This window comes from Laccaria bicolor, genomic scaffold, assembly GCF_000143565.1.
Source record: "Laccaria bicolor S238N-H82 LACBIscaffold_57 genomic scaffold, whole genome shotgun sequence".
Taxonomy (NCBI): Eukaryota; Fungi; Basidiomycota; class Agaricomycetes; order Agaricales; family Hydnangiaceae; genus Laccaria; species Laccaria bicolor.
In genome coordinates, this window is record NW_001889928.1 from 129,433 (window position 1) to 145,591 (window position 16,159).

At 49.1% G+C, this 16,159-nt stretch overlaps 7 protein-coding genes across 7 annotated transcripts; 4 read left to right on the forward strand and 3 right to left on the reverse strand.

Annotated features, from left to right (window-relative positions):
* Nucleotides 1-186: 186 nt before the first annotated feature.
* Nucleotides 187-1,568, forward strand: LACBIDRAFT_186343 (uncharacterized protein; the record flags this gene model as incomplete). The annotated part of the gene is made up of 5 exons (XM_001888607.1): nucleotides 187-852; nucleotides 908-1,056; nucleotides 1,112-1,187; nucleotides 1,244-1,452; nucleotides 1,511-1,568. 4 exons carry the CDS (start codon nucleotides 187-189, stop codon nucleotides 1,388-1,390), a joined length of 1,038 nt encoding a protein of 345 aa, XP_001888642.1. The 3' UTR covers nucleotides 1,391-1,452; nucleotides 1,511-1,568.
* Nucleotides 1,569-2,020: 452 nt separating this feature from the next.
* Nucleotides 2,021-2,565, forward strand: LACBIDRAFT_295723 (uncharacterized protein). Its single transcript, XM_001888608.1, has 2 exons — nucleotides 2,021-2,067; nucleotides 2,117-2,565. Exons 1-2 carry the CDS (start codon nucleotides 2,028-2,030, stop codon nucleotides 2,524-2,526), a joined length of 450 nt encoding a protein of 149 aa, XP_001888643.1. The 5' UTR covers nucleotides 2,021-2,027; the 3' UTR covers nucleotides 2,527-2,565.
* Nucleotides 2,566-3,883: 1,318 nt separating this feature from the next.
* On the reverse strand, nucleotides 3,884-4,785 carry LACBIDRAFT_313115 (uncharacterized protein; the record flags this gene model as incomplete). Its single annotated transcript, XM_001888669.1, has 3 exons — nucleotides 3,884-4,064; nucleotides 4,110-4,332; nucleotides 4,398-4,785. 3 exons carry the CDS (start codon nucleotides 4,783-4,785, stop codon nucleotides 3,884-3,886), a joined length of 792 nt encoding a protein of 263 aa, XP_001888704.1.
* A 3,515-nt stretch (nucleotides 4,786-8,300) lies between these two features.
* On the reverse strand, nucleotides 8,301-8,576 carry LACBIDRAFT_313117 (uncharacterized protein; the record flags this gene model as incomplete). Its single annotated transcript, XM_001888670.1, has 2 exons — nucleotides 8,301-8,408; nucleotides 8,457-8,576. 2 exons carry the CDS (start codon nucleotides 8,574-8,576, stop codon nucleotides 8,301-8,303), a joined length of 228 nt encoding a protein of 75 aa, XP_001888705.1.
* Nucleotides 8,577-9,386: 810 nt separating this feature from the next.
* Nucleotides 9,387-9,818, forward strand: LACBIDRAFT_313118 (uncharacterized protein; the record flags this gene model as incomplete). Its single annotated transcript, XM_001888609.1, has 3 exons — nucleotides 9,387-9,561; nucleotides 9,615-9,716; nucleotides 9,775-9,818. The coding sequence occupies 3 exons, from the start codon at nucleotides 9,387-9,389 to the stop codon at nucleotides 9,816-9,818; spliced, it is 321 nt and encodes a 106-aa protein (XP_001888644.1).
* Nucleotides 9,819-10,740: 922 nt separating this feature from the next.
* On the reverse strand, nucleotides 10,741-14,804 carry LACBIDRAFT_333940 (uncharacterized protein; the record flags this gene model as incomplete). The annotated part of the gene is made up of 8 exons (XM_001888671.1): nucleotides 10,741-10,789; nucleotides 10,844-10,921; nucleotides 10,982-11,089; nucleotides 11,138-13,249; nucleotides 13,834-13,881; nucleotides 14,017-14,156; nucleotides 14,204-14,434; nucleotides 14,742-14,804. 8 exons carry the CDS (start codon nucleotides 14,802-14,804, stop codon nucleotides 10,741-10,743), a joined length of 2,829 nt encoding a protein of 942 aa, XP_001888706.1.
* Nucleotides 14,805-15,372: 568 nt separating this feature from the next.
* LACBIDRAFT_313120 (uncharacterized protein) lies at nucleotides 15,373-15,834 on the forward strand (the record flags this gene model as incomplete). The annotated part of the gene is made up of 2 exons (XM_001888610.1): nucleotides 15,373-15,400; nucleotides 15,461-15,834. The coding sequence occupies 2 exons, from the start codon at nucleotides 15,373-15,375 to the stop codon at nucleotides 15,832-15,834; spliced, it is 402 nt and encodes a 133-aa protein (XP_001888645.1).
* Between the last annotated feature and the right edge of the window lie 325 nt (nucleotides 15,835-16,159).

Below are 16,159 nucleotides of genomic sequence, written 5' to 3' on the forward strand. Positions count from 1 at the left end.
TGGGCGAGGTTGTAGAACGACTTGATCTTCGTTTTTTCCTATCCTTGCCTCTCATAAGTATACCATAAGGAAAAACGAATAATTTGAAATCACCGACAGGTCGAGTGTTTTGTTCTGGTTAACCATTAAAAAACAACGGCAAACAGGGCGCTCTAACTCCCTGACTCGGACTACCCACCCTTTCCAATGGCCATCGCTGGTCCTGCCGCAGCAGCACTCGCCTCATTGAAACCTGATCAGGTTACTTTTCTACAATCTCTCGAAAAAGCTGAACTTCACGCCCACCTCAACGGTTCTATACCCATTGCGGTCATCCAACAGCTTGGCAAGGAATACTTAGTAAACTCTCCATCATCCACACACGGCGATGCAATCTACGCCACGATAGAACGACTCATTTACGGTTCTGAGCTTGAGACGATAGACGATTTCTTTTCGGTATTCCCAATCATCTATCACTTGACGTCGACGCCTGAAAGCCTGGCTTGCGCGACGCGTGGTGTTCTGAATGCTTTCCTGGACGGTGACCATCCGCAATGCAATTATCTTGAACTTCGTACGGGACCAAGAGAGACGGAATACATGAGCAGAGAATTGTATATGCGAACCGTTCTGAATGAGGCGGAAAAATATGAGGAAAAGGTGGGCGTAATTCTGAGCTTGGATCGCAAAACTGGCGAAAAGACTTGGCAAGAATGCTTGGATATAGCACTTAAGCTAAAAGGAGAGGGAAGAAGACTTGTTGGGGTTGATCTCTGCGGCGAACCATCCATGGGGAACGTTGCGGATTTTCAAACATTTTTCTGTGAAGCGAAGAAAGCAGGATTGGGTATCACGTTGCATATCGCCGAGGTGAGACCCCTTACAACTTAAAAACCCCTGCGCATACATTTATACCCATATTTAGATCGTTTCTAGCACCCCCGAGGAGACTCTGAAGCTCTTGTCTTTCCAACCCGATCGCTTGGGGCACGCCACATTTCTCAACAAGGAAGCTATGGATATCGTGATAAAAAATAACATCTGCGTTGAGATCTGCCTAACTTCTAATTTATTGTGAGCAGTGTTCAACATTTTTTGTCGCGAACTTTCCAAATTGCTATTGGTGCAGGTGCAAAACAGTAAGCGCATTGGAGTCCCATCACATTCGTCAATACCTCAAGGAAAATCATTTGATCGCCATTTGTGTATGTCCCTTTTTTTTATTATTTGGCGAAAGTCAATCATTGAGTATATTACGCAGACGGACGACATCCTGCCTTTTCGTACTTCTCTGTTGGCGGAATACGCCCTTCTTCTTGCTCCATCTCCGTTAGGCCTTGGTCTTACTGAGGACGAAGTTAAAGAGATCGGGGAAATGAGTCTGCGGGCCAGATTCAAAATGGGATGACGGATTGCTGAGCTTTAGAGGCTACCATTATTAATATTGGTGCGTTCCCATTTAGACATGAAGTAAGTTGTGTGCCCATAGTAAGAAGAAAAAAACTGACCATCGTACACGCTACTTTAGACTGATTATTTGATACCCAGTCTCCATTGATACGATTTTCATTTATTTGTGAGGACAAGGAGGTGGTGATTGACACAATTCACAATTGATAGCGGCATCTCCCAGTCAGGTGTTCAAGTGCTTCCCTATCGCGAGAGGACTCCCTCATTGACCATGCTTCAAGATAAGCTTCTCCTTCTGTCTTGTGGTGCTATGGTGCTTAAGACGATATCGATATGCACAAGCTTCTAAGTTAAAATGCTGGTTGTTGGTTTTCAAGGCGACGAATCTTGAAATCTAAAATCATCCGATAACTTGGAACAACTCGACCAGTATCATAAATCTGTAAAAGGGCGAAGCATCACCTACGAATGCATAAGAAAGCGCTCATTCGTAGCTAACAGTGACAGTGGTTCCGGTTATCGTGATCACCGTCGAACCCTAACCCCAAATGGACGGTGATGATTATCAAGCCTTAAGTATCCTCTCCTAACACTCAAACCAACCCAACTCCAGCTCTCTACGGACAGACACCACAATGGTCGCACCAGGAGAATATTCTCTTCGTCTTCAGAAAGGTATCTGTCCCCACGCCATCCCCACACTGACCACTAACCATCCGGACAGGCATGACTGGTGGTTTCGCGCCCCCAAATCCCAGCGCGATCGTCACAATGACGAAGCCCTCTAATGTATCTTGTTTGAACATCGCTGCTGCCACTCGCGAACCCGACGCCCCATCCCTTCAAGATCTCGCTCCCAAATCGATTGATACCTCGAAAGAGCACACCGCGGAGCTCCTCAACGAACTACACGATATCCTGCACAGCATCCCGACTGAGTCGCCTCCAGGGTCAGAGGATATTTATGGGCTAGACACGAGCATCGCATGGGGCAGCGAGGATCTGCAGTGGATGAATTTGGGGCCACAGGGGTGTGCTCGGGAGCAGAGCTCGGTGCAGCCTACGCCGGAGGACAAGATCAAGTTTAAGCGTGCAGTTGATATCGTCCATGAGCTTATGGGGAAGGATGAGTAGACGATGCGATATTGGGAAGGTTTAGGATTATGACAAGGATTAGCATGGAATTCACGAGATTCGGATTGTATATCTTATCAAATATTTGATTGGCTTCTTGTCCTCTTTGGAAAGACTTCTTCATTCCGTGAGGCGAGAAACTTCAAACGTTGACGAAACCTGTCAATTGATAAGTACTTCTAGATCTCTTGTTAACCACCACCGACTGATTGGCAACTCACCCTGACGAGCACTTCCATTTGATCCTAATTGATAGCGTCAACAGAGCAGTCATACTAATAACTGATCCCCCTATGAAAAAGAGTTGAGAGGCTTTCATAGAGGGAGTGGGTCTTAGACGAATCACTGCAAAAGAAAGCGGCCAGTGTAGCACATTGAATAATCAAGTAGGTTCGCCGCATTCAGAATTTCATCACATTTAACGCGTCGGGTAACGTCTAGATGACTGAAGCACTGATACTGCCAAGCTGCTGAAACTGTTAGCCCAAAAAAACTAGATGCAAGGGACCAACGACGAACATTTTCCAGGACTCATTAGCCAGTTGCAACGGATAGGCTAGGCCTTTCCCGTTTCGATACGAATCTGTTGTGAGGTGCAGAGCACGCATGAAAGTCAGGAGGTGAAGGAATTTAACTGAAGGGATTCTGTCAACCCTGGAAAAAGTACAAAAGCACATCACGTGAGTATTTTGGGGACGCGACTTCCGAAATTAGATCGACGCGTCGCGTCATGGCTTCCGCTATTGGGCACTCGCTATAGACCATTGGCCAACAATCGTAGAATTCATTGTATTGCCAATAAAATTACCACTTTAAGTCTCTGCAGACGACATCTTTAGCTCACCACGGGCTTCGACAGCCTCACTTCTGGACATATTGTTAAGAGAAGGGGCTGTTTATGTGAGATGGACGGTGGATACGATTTGGAACGAACGCGCCTTTCTCGCACCTGGGACAAAGGGGAGTTGGTATTTTATTTGAGAATTGTATAACACAGTAACCGGTCGGCGATAGTCAAGCGATAGTGCGTATCGATGTGTTGTGCGTGTGTTGTGTCCCAGTTTGTAGAGACAACTATATATATGACATACCAAATTTTCATTCACATGAGCCACTCAATGGCAGAGTGAATGTCTTTTGCCAGTGATGGCCGAAGTACTTGTCAACTCGATTCACGCGCCGGATGTGCCCCAGTACGCCAAACCGGTCCGAATCTCGAAATAACGCGTGTAATACCTGGCTTGCCAGAGATCCATCATCGTTTGAGCGCCTTCGTCATGGGAAGATACATTGACAATTGCAAGTCCATGCTTACTATATATAACTTTACAATGTGTTGTGTAGGTCATCGTCGATTTCAGATCTGTGAGGTGGTCTGCACTCCAAGATAACAGGAGTCTATCTCTCTAGCTATTGAGTGTAGAAGGTGTTGAAGGGAGCAGAAAGGATAATAAAGGAATGATAAGCTCAGGAAGGGAAGACGTGTCGAAGCCCAGGATTGAATTTTACGGCGAAGGTTCTGTGGTCCCGTAGTAAGTCTAGATAAAAGATCAATGAGATATGGGCGTGTAAGCGTTACGCACTTGAATATGTCGAAGCGGAATCTCCGCAAGCAGAGATTTTTATCGTGTTTTGGCGGAGGCCGGGAAGGTATTATGGACGTCACTTTAAGACGTTTGTCCTCCGAACTCTTGGTTTCTTGAGTGCTAACAAGGGTTTCACCAGATTTCGGGACAGCGGGACACTCGTCCTTCAAATCACCTGATCGGCTGGGAGCGCCGGTCTCCTCGACCCTTTGTTCAGACTCTGTGAGCAAAAGGACGTGAGCATTCCGCAGCAGCAACGAACCATGGAAAAAAGTAGCCGCGTACCGACGTAGATGGAACATTCGTCCCATGAAATCACGGCCGACCCTCGGAGTGGCGACGGCTTTCCGCCCGTTCGTGGTTCAGCGGATCGACGTCTCTTTGAATGCGATCGCGATGGTTTTCCATGTCTCCGCTTGTATTCGTCGAATACATGGGGGGCTATCCCGCAGATGATCTCGCGAGGGGTCGGTTTGAAGTTGGCAATCGCGGCTGCCGTCGAGCTGTATATTTTGAGGGGTCGGGAGGATGGCCCAATGATGATTACTGGAGTCTCGGAGAGCGCTTCGTCGACAACTGAGCAAGGGGGAGGGGCAACGTCGACGGATAGGAATTGAGGGGGTGGAAGGATTCCGCCATCGTCTGCGAGGGGCGCCTCTGCTGCTGCGTGCATAGGGCAACTTGTTATGACAAAAGAGGTCAAGGAGAAGGGGAGGTGGTAGTGGTAAGTGATTAGAAGGTCAGGAAGTGTAAAAGTGTCGCAAGTATTTGCTTACCCAGGGAAAAGTTGAAGGACCGGCATGACACGGATAACGTTTTCACGTAAGATATGAACAAGGCACGGCGTCAATGGGAGGACGAGAAGCAGAGATTCCAGAAGCACTGCCGCATCGATGCAGCATGCCTTTTAATTGACACGCGTCCACGCTACCAGCGACTGTTGCACAACTGTTGCAACGACGGTAGAATCATCGGGGAAGCTGAAAATTGAAATACATCGGCAAGAGGTCACTTGAAAGTGGCATGAGACGTGTTATCCAGGTAACAAATCGTCATTCAACCGAGGTTGAAGAGAGGATGATGCGAGATGGTGCGACTGGAGGCGATGCACGAGCGAACCGCCTAAATTTGGAGGTAGCGGTCTTCACTTACATAAAAATGAACGGTGCGCACTGACATGTACTGACAACCGACAGGGAATGATTAATTTGTACGTAACGACAATCAGCGATAGCGGTGGCGGGAAAAGTCTGCCGTAGGTATAATGGAATATATTGCGTGGAGGGGCTATTGTACAACATGCTGATACAGAAAGAGTTCGGGGTTTAGAACTTGTTTCGCTTTCGTAGCGGTTTTGCTATCGTGTCTTGTGAAGCCCTTCATAGCACTCAGTCAATGGTAACATGTCGAAGAAACGGATCACATACTTTCGGTTCTTCCCTTTCACGATATCAAAGGGCTCATCCACATCCATCATCTCAGAAAATCCGGAAGCGCCATACACACGAGATCTACCCATGGCTCCTAGACTCTTGTCCTTCTGCTTGTCATAAACGTCCTTCAGATTCGCCTGCAGTATCTTCTCGTGCTCCCGTTGGTTGATCTTCTTCGCTGCGGCGTCATCTGCAATAGAGTTGATCTTCCCGTCAAGGGTTGCGAGAACAGCGGACGTTGTCTCCGCCCTAGAATGTATGAGCCCCTCAACGACATGAAGAGAGTCGAGTAACGCACCAGCTTTGCAAGGCGAATAGCACCTGTTCCAACTTCCCCGGCTCAAGGTCTCTTCCCATCGTGTATTCCACTTCCAGCTGCTCCTCTTTCTGATCAAGTTTCCCGCGCAGGATGTCGAGATAGATAGCATCGATGATGAGATCTTCTAGCTCACGAACATTTGGCATGTCCAAGGCTTTGAGCAGATCAGAATACGGGAGCAGCTAAACCAATGGTAAATGACCGAGTTTTCTGATCGTTCTAGATATGACTCACCCGCCGTTCCGCTGCTAGAGAGACAATGGTCAAGTGCTTCAATTTGATGGTTTGTGCCGCGTTCAGAGGCGGCAGCGCATCCTTATATCCTAAGATAGCCAGTCAGAGATTGAATGAACATATGTCTCCTGACGCACGAAGATAATCCTGATATGTCTTGTACGCGAACAGCTGTAGGAGTGATAGGAATTTCTGGTGTTGTTCGTTCTTGCTTAACTTAAGCAGCATGTCAATCAAAGTTCAACCCCAAAAGCCTTGTCGTGCACCTCCTGGATGTTCGGCAGTTCCAGCAACTCGGAGAAAACGAAGACACCTGGTGCGGAGGTGGCGTCTTGAATCAGTTTTGCGGCCGCGGCGCCCTTTAGCGATTTAGCCATTAGGAGGAAAGGCTCAAGTTTTGCGGAAAAGTTCGATCCTGAGTCCATTTTGAATTATTTCAGCGTGGGTCTTCCTTGGCTATGCCCGTTCGTGTCGTCGTTCAATGAAGCTGGTAATGAACGGGACTTGATCCAAGGACACCAATAATAAATAAGAACAAACAACTCTCTGAGCAAAACTCATCCGACCTTCATTCGCTCTCTGGCATATCCGGGACATGTATTTAGTATTGAAACGCCGGGTAACCTTGTCCAGGCTAATTAACGGAGCTCCATTGGAGCCGAGCCTTCGAACGGGATTTGGGCCGGGGTAATTTTGCCAGGTTACTCAAAGTTCACAAAGTTCAAGTTGTCTGCCTTCGATATGCTGAAGGCCGACGGTGTCCCTCTCGTAGTGCAGCTGAGCGCTCTCTATCTCTTCCGAGTGTCAAGAAATCTCCCAAGTTAGTGTTGGCCGAAGCCGATATCATATTTACGTTGACTTGCTGACAGTCAATATAGGACGACAGACATCTAAATCTATGGAAGCCAGCCCAATCCTGGCCGGTGACCACTTGGCGACGGCGTTCTTCACCGGGTTACCGGTAGCTTGCGTTCTTTGAGCCTGTTATTTTCCTGTGGCCACTTGCGAAGGAGTCGTTTCATAACCTCACTCCTTTTCGGGGAAAGTATCTTCAGGTAGTGGCGCTGGCACTGAGCATAATCTCTCTCAGCGGTCGGTTCTTCTTCCCTTCATGATTAGGAATGATACGACGAGCTACAAGACATCTTCAAATATTCTGATATATCTTCCAGTCTTTCTCCAGGATCATGATGGAGATTTTATTGAGACTTCTACCGGCGAGCATGTGGGGTCACAAGAAACCATCTCAAAGCCATCACATCACAGACCTGGTACTACACCCATATTCTTCTAGCAGCGACTTCTCTAATCCACATGATGATTGTTCTCATGATTGATTTGTTCAAACCGTTCAATGGGTCCGATCAACATCCAGTTGATTCTCCAGTCAATTCTCCATTACGCTGGCCTCCAATAAGTCCACTGAATAATACCATGCATTCCTTACGACGAGGAAATTGCCGCTAGGGCACGGGGTTATGGGGCTCCTTGGCGGTATCAAGCGGGAATTACGACGTGACATACGACCTAACTTCAACCCCCTGGACGTTCTTGACTCTATTCTCAGAATAATAATCCGGACTCTATGGAGGACGTTGTGAAATGGAGCGTCCGAGTCTCGTCATTACATACAGAGGAAGTACTGCGTGGCATCTTTGTTTTCGTTACAAAATTCAGCAGATCAGTTACGATAATGCGGAGGAGTCGGGAGATAATTCTCAGGCCAACGGTTCACAAGGTGCACTTCGCGAACCGAATCGTCCAACGCTTCTTGCGAAGTCCGACCACAAATTCCGTGTTTAAGCCCTACAGCCGGGTACCACCGACGATCTGGCAAACCCCGTGCTCGAGCGAACAACCCGAGGAATTCTGTGTGTGTGAGTGTGACGGTGGTGCTGAGGGCGACTGGGGCGTAGTAGTTCCCTGCATGACAAGTCAGTTGAATGATTTGGGCTGCAAGGCTGGTGGGATGTGAGGTAGAGGTGTTCGACCACCAAATCAAGACATGGCGGTCGCTTGTGCTGCTGTAGGATAAACCGGCAGTTCGGGGAAGATGGTTGACAATGGTCGTTATCTGAATAGGCATCGTAGAGCTGCCCAAGAACCGCGGAGGGGCAGCCATCAAAAGTGGTAGTTTTTGATGGTGCGGTTCCTGACCCCGACAAGAAATCGTGAGATAAGTAATCATTCAGAAATTCAAGTTCATGCGACACCCGCGGCCATCCTGCCTAACAGACGCTCCCTGAGTTGGATCAATTCCATCTGTTCGTTGCGAGCATTTCGCAATTCGTGTCGTGCAAGTTCGAGGTTCTTATCGAAACATTAGTTAGCGCAACCACCTGTTGCTTCTCGACTTACAGGTGGTAACCCTTGAAAAGCAGCGACTTTTGCTCGTTTGATTTCAATCTCTTGTTCCAGAAGTTTGTTCTTTTCCTGTTGTTTGATCAACTGAGTCACAGTTACTCGTGGCTCTGGCATTTCCGCCTAAAGAAGAGCTTTGCTCTCAGCTAAGAGCTTGAAATCGCACAGGTAAGACGTTTACCATAGCCGCTTCAAGTTCTTTATGGTACTCTTTCGCCTTCTTGAGGAGAACTTCTCTCCTTCGTTCGATGCTTGCAGTATTCTCTTCTGACGATTGTCCAGACTTGATTGTCTCATTCCAGCTAAAAAGAACACGATGAGAAAACGACCTGCAGAGACAATTCGAAAACACAACTGAGATATTAACTGTAGTTCGTGCTTCGTTGACGCGAGATGGATTTTGAGTTCTTCCTCGGCAAACCTCAGCCGGTTCAATGTCCTCGAGAGAGAGAACGACTCGTCGATAAGGCGGTAGAGCGCCATCGAGTAGCTATATTTGTCGGTGATACACATACAGGCCTGACTTTGAATCCCACCTTGCGAAAGAAACATCGTCGATTCCGAGGAGTTCAACGACGTGAGTGAGGATATTCAACCGTTCTTCAAGTTCAGCTGGTAGCTCTAGGTCTGTGCGGCGAGGTCGTTACGGGATAATCATATTATGAAAATGAATAAGCATAACCGACCTTCGTCCATCCGGAAGAAATTAGATCACCAGATATTTTTTGATCAGGAGACTGTAGTGAAGGGAACGCGTAAGGACGCGTACACAAAGCCAAACAATTGTCAGCATTGTTGAACGTCAGTTTTGGTTCAACTCCAACTCTAACACCTTGGTGCTCAACGTCGAGTCTTCGTACCCACTCCTTGCTCGACGGCGACGACATATCTTTTCTTTACCATCACCCACATCCAACGCCGACAAACATGAAAGTAGTAGTCAAGCACTGGCACGCCGTCGCGCAGTGGCGGTGGGACATCGGCACCGCGGAGCAAGAAGACGCCGACAACGACAACGAAGGCGACGTCTGTGGTATCTGTCGGGTCCCTTATGAAGGGTGCTGTCCGTCGTGTAAAGTCCCAGGGGACGATTGTCCGCTCAGTGCGTCTCTATTCGTTCTACCCCGTACATTAATTGAATGTAACTCATCTTAGTCTGGGGCGAATGCACACACGTCTTCCACATGCATTGTTTGCTGAAATGGATAGGAACAGCTGCGTCGAAGCAGCAGTGTCCTATGGACCGTAGAACATGGGGTACGTCGTCGTCCTTACTATGTTTACAAAATAGGCGTGCTGACACCCTTGTCCAAAGTAACCGCGGAACGGAAAGTCGGCACTACGACAGCCGCATCATGACATCTCCGAGCATCCACTAGCGCCCTATGGATCCCCGATCCCAATGTATCGATACCACCAACGCCTGTATTCTTCCTATCTATTCTCATCAAGACGCCTCCATATCATATTATACCCATTCCCTTCAAGTTCCCCATCCAAAACCACCCAATCACCCATCACGGGCCTACGTAGGCAAATGTAATATTAAATAATTGAACAACCAGCATACAGTAATGATACATGTAATAATCTCTCTTTTTTGTTTTAGCAATGCATGAAACCCACTCCCCATCGTACCCAAAAAATCAAGAAAAGAATGTGGCAGTCCGTCGTATTCTCCACACGAAGGCGAACATAAAAAGGGAAGGAAGAAAGAAGGGAGAAAAAAACAACATTTGTGAGAAAGCGAAAAGCAAAAAAAAAGTGATACTTTAGACGAGGCAGACAGAACCCGCGAAATTGTCCATTCGTAATCGTACGTGATTCCAAGAAGAGGGCCGAAAATCGGAATCAGGTGGGGGTGAAATGTTCGTTGGACCTGCCGTCGTTGTTTGGTTGGGTGGGTGGCGCATAGGCATTGGGCTGAGAAGGGGAGGGGGAAGGGAAGCATTAAGGGAGGACATAAATGAAAGGCCGAGAAAAGAAGAATGTGGATGAAGAGGGTGTTGCATATCTAGGGGGATTGGGATTTGTCGAAAGTCGCGAGCGTTTAGTTCCGCATTGGCATTAACTATTACAATTTTGTTGTAAACGTCCGAGGGTCTCTTGTGCGTTTGCGTCGTCTTAAGCAGCCGCTTGTAATGTATGAAATTCTTGTGTGGAGTCGTCTGCTTCTCTGAGTCTTTTGGTGGGGTTATCTCCGTTTCCGTGTAAGCTCTTTCTTGTTCTTGTAAGTGTCTTGGGTCTTCAGTCTTTCATGATGGTGATGATGGGATACATCCTACTCAAACCCGGGGAGAGATGCCATCCATATCCGGGTTTTGTAGAGCCTGCACATACACAACGTGTTAGCCAACATCACGACACAAAGCCAACAAACGCACCGGAACAGCTCTCTAACAAGCTCTCTGAAATCAATCCTCTTCTCCGCGATGAAGTAGAAAGTCAATTTACGACGGTCCCTGCCATTGAAAAGCGTTACAAAGACGAAAAAATGAAAAAGAGTGGGTTTAAACGCGTACCACTGATACTCTGCATCAATGACTTCCATCGGCAACTTCTTCGCCCTAACTTTGCTCTGGCAAAGCTGCAGCGCCTTGAGTTCGTCCTGCGTTTTAGCCAACAAAAGCCTACAAAACACCTCAATCAAAAACCACAAAGCCAAAAAGGAAACATACTGCGTATCCTGCGGCCCAGCCTTCCCATATATCCTCTTCGGACTAATCTCCTTCTTCCCCGTCGTCGTCCCTCCCCCACCAGCAGCACCACCAGGGCTAGTAGGCGTACCCCCCACCACGTGTCCCTGTTGCCCACCATCACCACCAAACCCAGCCGCCGCCCGTTCCCTCTCCATCTGCTGCTGCTGAAACGATTCCACCTCCGCAAGCGTAATACTATCATTCACAACCTTTCCCAAATCCTTCCCCCTATCCGCTTCGACGATAACCAAATCACCCACATGGATCTCCTGCGATAAATCGGTGAGGTAAAATAAATCCGTTCGGCCTGCTTTGAATTCTACGATGAATAAAGGCCAGGAGGAGGGTACGGAGTGCAACGGCACGCCTTTTCCTAGATCTGCAAAGTTCGCAGAGGTGCTGGAGGCGGAGGAGGGTGGTTGTTGTTGCGCGTCTGAGAGCCTTCTCTGCATTTGTTGTGGGAAGTAGGGCTGTTGTTGGGGGTTGATCACGCGGTGGCCTGTGGGTGAGATGGGGGAGGTGAGTCCGCCGCCGCTGGAGCCGGAGTAGGATGGGGCGCGGGCACGTGTGTATTGAGGACCGTTGATACCGTGTTGGTGCCGTTGTTGTTGTTGTTGCTGCTGCTGGGGAGACGTATACTGGATCCCTTGTCCTGGGACATACCGTGCTGTAAGCTCTGGCTGCTGTCGATTCGACTTGTACTCCTGTTGGTCATAGAACCCGTGTGGAGAGCTGCTCCCACCCGCGGACACCCCACCATCGCTGGGCGTCTGGCGCGAAGTGTATGGGTTGCTTGGGATGGTGAGGTTGATGGACTGGTATTGCGACATCAGATCCTTCGAGGGTGGGCTGCGAGAAAGGGGGGCGTAGATCGGCAGCGAAGCTGGCTGGCTGGGAGGGAGCTGCGAGGACGAGGAAGAAGGGGGAGGAGGTTCGTTAGGGTTGATGTTCAGCAACCCAAGGTCACTCGCAAGGTCATCATCAGTGAGCAAAAGCCCCCCACGGCCAAACCCTGAGGACTGGAACGGGAGACGAGTAGGTTCTTCGGGAGAGTCGCTGCCAGGCGCGCTGAACCCCACAACATTTCCGCGTCTAGGCTGAACGACGCTGACGCTGTGGCGTCGACTGGTGGTTCCACTGCCTCCACCACCATTCTCATCGCGTGGTGGGTGCATCCCAGCCCAGAGCTCTCGGAATGCAGATCCGTCATCCAGAAGGATCTGCCCTACATCTCTAACGAAGGGGCTCATGTTGGAGATGTCGGGCGGGGCAGGCTGCCTAGAGTACCCGTTACCAACAAAGGTACCATTATTAGGGGAAGCAGAGTGGAGGTTGGTGGGAGACCTGCCAATTGTTCCTAGGGAACCATAGCGGCTGCTTCCTGGCGGTTTTATGTCCCCGTATCCTCGTCCCCCTGGAATATTCAGTGGAGTGGTGTTGGACGTCAAGTACGGCTCATTCCAGTTCTGCATCGCTGATGAGCCTGTATACGGACTCCCAACGGGCCCTGGACGAGTATGCGCGACAGCCAAACTCTGGGACCGACTGCGACTCAGATCCTGTCCATACGAGCGACCCCTAGACAGGGAAGGTGGCACGTATCGTTCATCATACGTATCAGAGAACCCCTCCGACTCATCGTCCTCAAATGTCGAAGGAAACACGCGCTCACGCATGGCGGAAGAGAACTGGCCCTGTTGTGGGTTGGAAGAGAAAGACGAGCTCCGGATGGGGACAGGCTGGCCACGGGTGGGACTCAACATGCGCGAGGCGGTCCAGGGGCTTCCGCTGCCTCCGAGGCTGGACGGAATGAAGTGCTGGGAGGACGGAGAGGAAAGGAAGGCCTGGTCGGACGAGCGTGGAGGTTGGCTTGCTGCCCGTTCCCGGAGTGACGCAGTACCGCCGCCCCCACTACCGTTGCCGTTCTCGGTACCCCCGGGGCTGGTTTGGAACCTGCTTTTCCGATCGTCATCGTCCAGGTCTACGGACGAATTTGGCTGGTTGATGGAAGTGCTGTGGGCCATGGCGATGGGCGATGGTCCGAGTGTACGAATGGGGTGAACGGATGCCATGATGGGATATTTCCGGTGACTGTACAGATGCGGTGATTGGTGGTGGTGGGTTCTACGAGTTCTACCTTGCTCGTTGTTTCAGTGGGAGGAAAGAACAAGGAGGAGGAGGACAATGGCGGACCCAAGAAGACTGAATTGTTCCTAAAAGTCTGACAAAAATTTATGGTGCTTGAGTTGTGGTCGGATCTAATAAGGGACCTTGGGGTTGTTTTGAGGATACTACAAGATATCTATGGATAGAAAGAGGGGAAAGAGAGAGAGTCTATGTCGGAAGAAGGAAAGAGGACAAGTCGTCGCTCGTAAAAATCGTTCCTGAGAGCATTCGTTTACAATTGGTTTATGGTCAGCTGGGCCTCGCGTCACATGGCTCTCCAATTCTAACAAGCTCTCCACCGCCATTCAATATCAGTCTCATTCAAGTCGGCGGTCAACCAACGGCGGTCAAGAACGCTAACTGTCTCACTGTTATAGAACAAGGGAACACAGTTCAGTTCAAGCAACCTCCTCGCCATCCTACTTTCAACACGGTAGCAGAGCTGGTAGCAGCCTAATGACCCTTTATGTAACTCCAAACCTGCTGACTCGCTGTCAATCACCACTAACCAGGGTACACCACAAAAATCAGGGTAAGCTCGGTCGTCAATAGACATTCTGTCACTTCGATTAGATCTCTGAAATGACCAGATGACCGGCAGTGGTGCGTCCGCTGCTGCCCGCACTTCGGATCTTTCCTGAACCCTCGATATGATTTCACGAAAGGAAGCCGGTCTCTCGTTGAAAACATACTTACCGCCTCTTACCGCCTCCAAAAAGCCATCAACACTTGGGCTTGGGTCGGTAATACCGATAACAGCCAAGTCGAATACCCCTATTTGCTTGAATTTGGGGGGGACGACTTTATGAATGGACTCCCAACCGTGAAGTGCCTAAATACTGATCAACAAAGAGTTTAGAGCCAACCAAACGTGCCCACCGAACTGAGTTCCGGGAAGTAAATTTGGGCAGAGAACGCCAACAGGAATTTGCGCCTCGCACACAGATACCATGGAATACCCACACGTCTCGAAATGCCATGATATCCAACGCCAAAAACTCTGATAACTAGCTCCAACGGATGCTCGGGCCACCCACCGTCTTGCAACAGTAGTGAGCGCTCAAAACCAATTTCAAATTGTGGTTTTGTGAAAGCAGAGATACATTGCGCCTACTAGTCGGACTTTAACACCATTCGTCCATCCAAAAGAGAGAGGTGGGAATCGACTCCGCAAGGGCCACCTTTGACATAACAGCGGGAGAAGCCTCTTGAATACAAATACGGATTTGGATTGGGGTGTAGATCATAGTCTGTTTGAACATGGGTGTCCTCGCTGAGGTTTGTTTGTTTGATACAGGAGATGGCTTTCGTGCTTCAGATATCGCCCTGATCTATAAAGTCAGATGGAAATGGGATTCGTGGACATCGAAGGGTATTTGGAGTCCAAGATGAAGAAGCGCTGAATGGCTTTACTTACCGTTACAGTGGTCGTGAGTTTGACTTGACAGCTAGATGCAAAACCGTGCTCTTTGCGGGACATGGTTCAAAACATCGTTTAGACACGGCGTTTTTCTTCACTGATAGTTCCCTGGCATTTTCGAGGGGTAATACGAGTAGCACCCCATTTGTAGTAGGGTATATCGAGTGCTCCATGCTCCAATCGAGCGCGATGATATGGCATTGGAGTTGGACCAAATGTGGTCGTTTGTACACGAGCCAATTAGGAGAAAAAGCACGTGCTCTGAGTTATCAAACTCTATGGGAGGGCGTTGAATCGACTGGGAGAGAATATGGCTGGATGACAATGCCTGTGGAGAATAGCGGATACGGATACTGAGCTTGAAAATTAAATTATGTAATCATCACATGATCGCTGCTGAGAGGATAACGCATTGCTTGGACCATCGTCGCTATCGTCTCTCTCAACCACGACAGACTCAGATTCTCAATCGGTACACGTCGAAGAGCTGGGGAAACATCCCCCAATTTGTTTGGGATCACCCGGAAACTCAGAAGGCATGTAAGTCCCACAAATTTCTTTGTCGCGCCGTTGCTTATGCAACCGACATCTGAACAGATCACGGTTTGGACAAGAATTCACACCGGCCATGGAGAATAACTTTGGAAACCCCTCAGGTGCGTAAGCTATCTGTTTGACCTACTCAACATACTCACATTCTTTCAATCGAATGATAGATTCTCGGGGAAATCCCCCATCTCTGGTTCCACTGACCATTCCAACCTCCCCTGCCGACCATCGCACACTTTCAGCAGCGAACGCCATACCCTCTGGCTCACCTTTCGCTTCCCACACACCTTCCACGGCTTATCCAAGCCCTCTATCAGCCACCACCCCATCGGCCGCTTCACATACACCTCAAACAGTCCATCTCGAACCTCCCGAGGTGGCTGTTTCATTCGCCAGCTCATCGACTGCTCTATATGCACCCAATACGCACCCTCCAACAATACCTCCTCTTCCGGAACGTAAATGCGGCTGCCCAAAAGGGAGCGCGAAAATCAAGCCGGTGACATACAGCCCGCGTCGAATACTCGGACGGCCTCTTTGAACTGGGTATAAGCAAAGCCTGAGGGCATTGTTGGGTGAGGATGCAGTTCGGCGGCAAAGAGACCAAGGGATGACCCCGGAAACAGGATTCATCACCTGTTTCTGTTGAATTCGGAAAAATGGTAGGTTTGTTATATCAATATTATCGTTCCTTCACTAATCTACTCTTAGCTGGTCTCTGGAACACCTTCACGACATGAAGGTCCTTCTTTCCAGGCACCATGCTGCCAAAATGTAAGTATGGTACTGCCCTCCCCCTTTTTTTTAGTACCAGATGCACAGGTCACGTCGCGTCAGCAACGTGGCAACCATCCGACACAAACCCC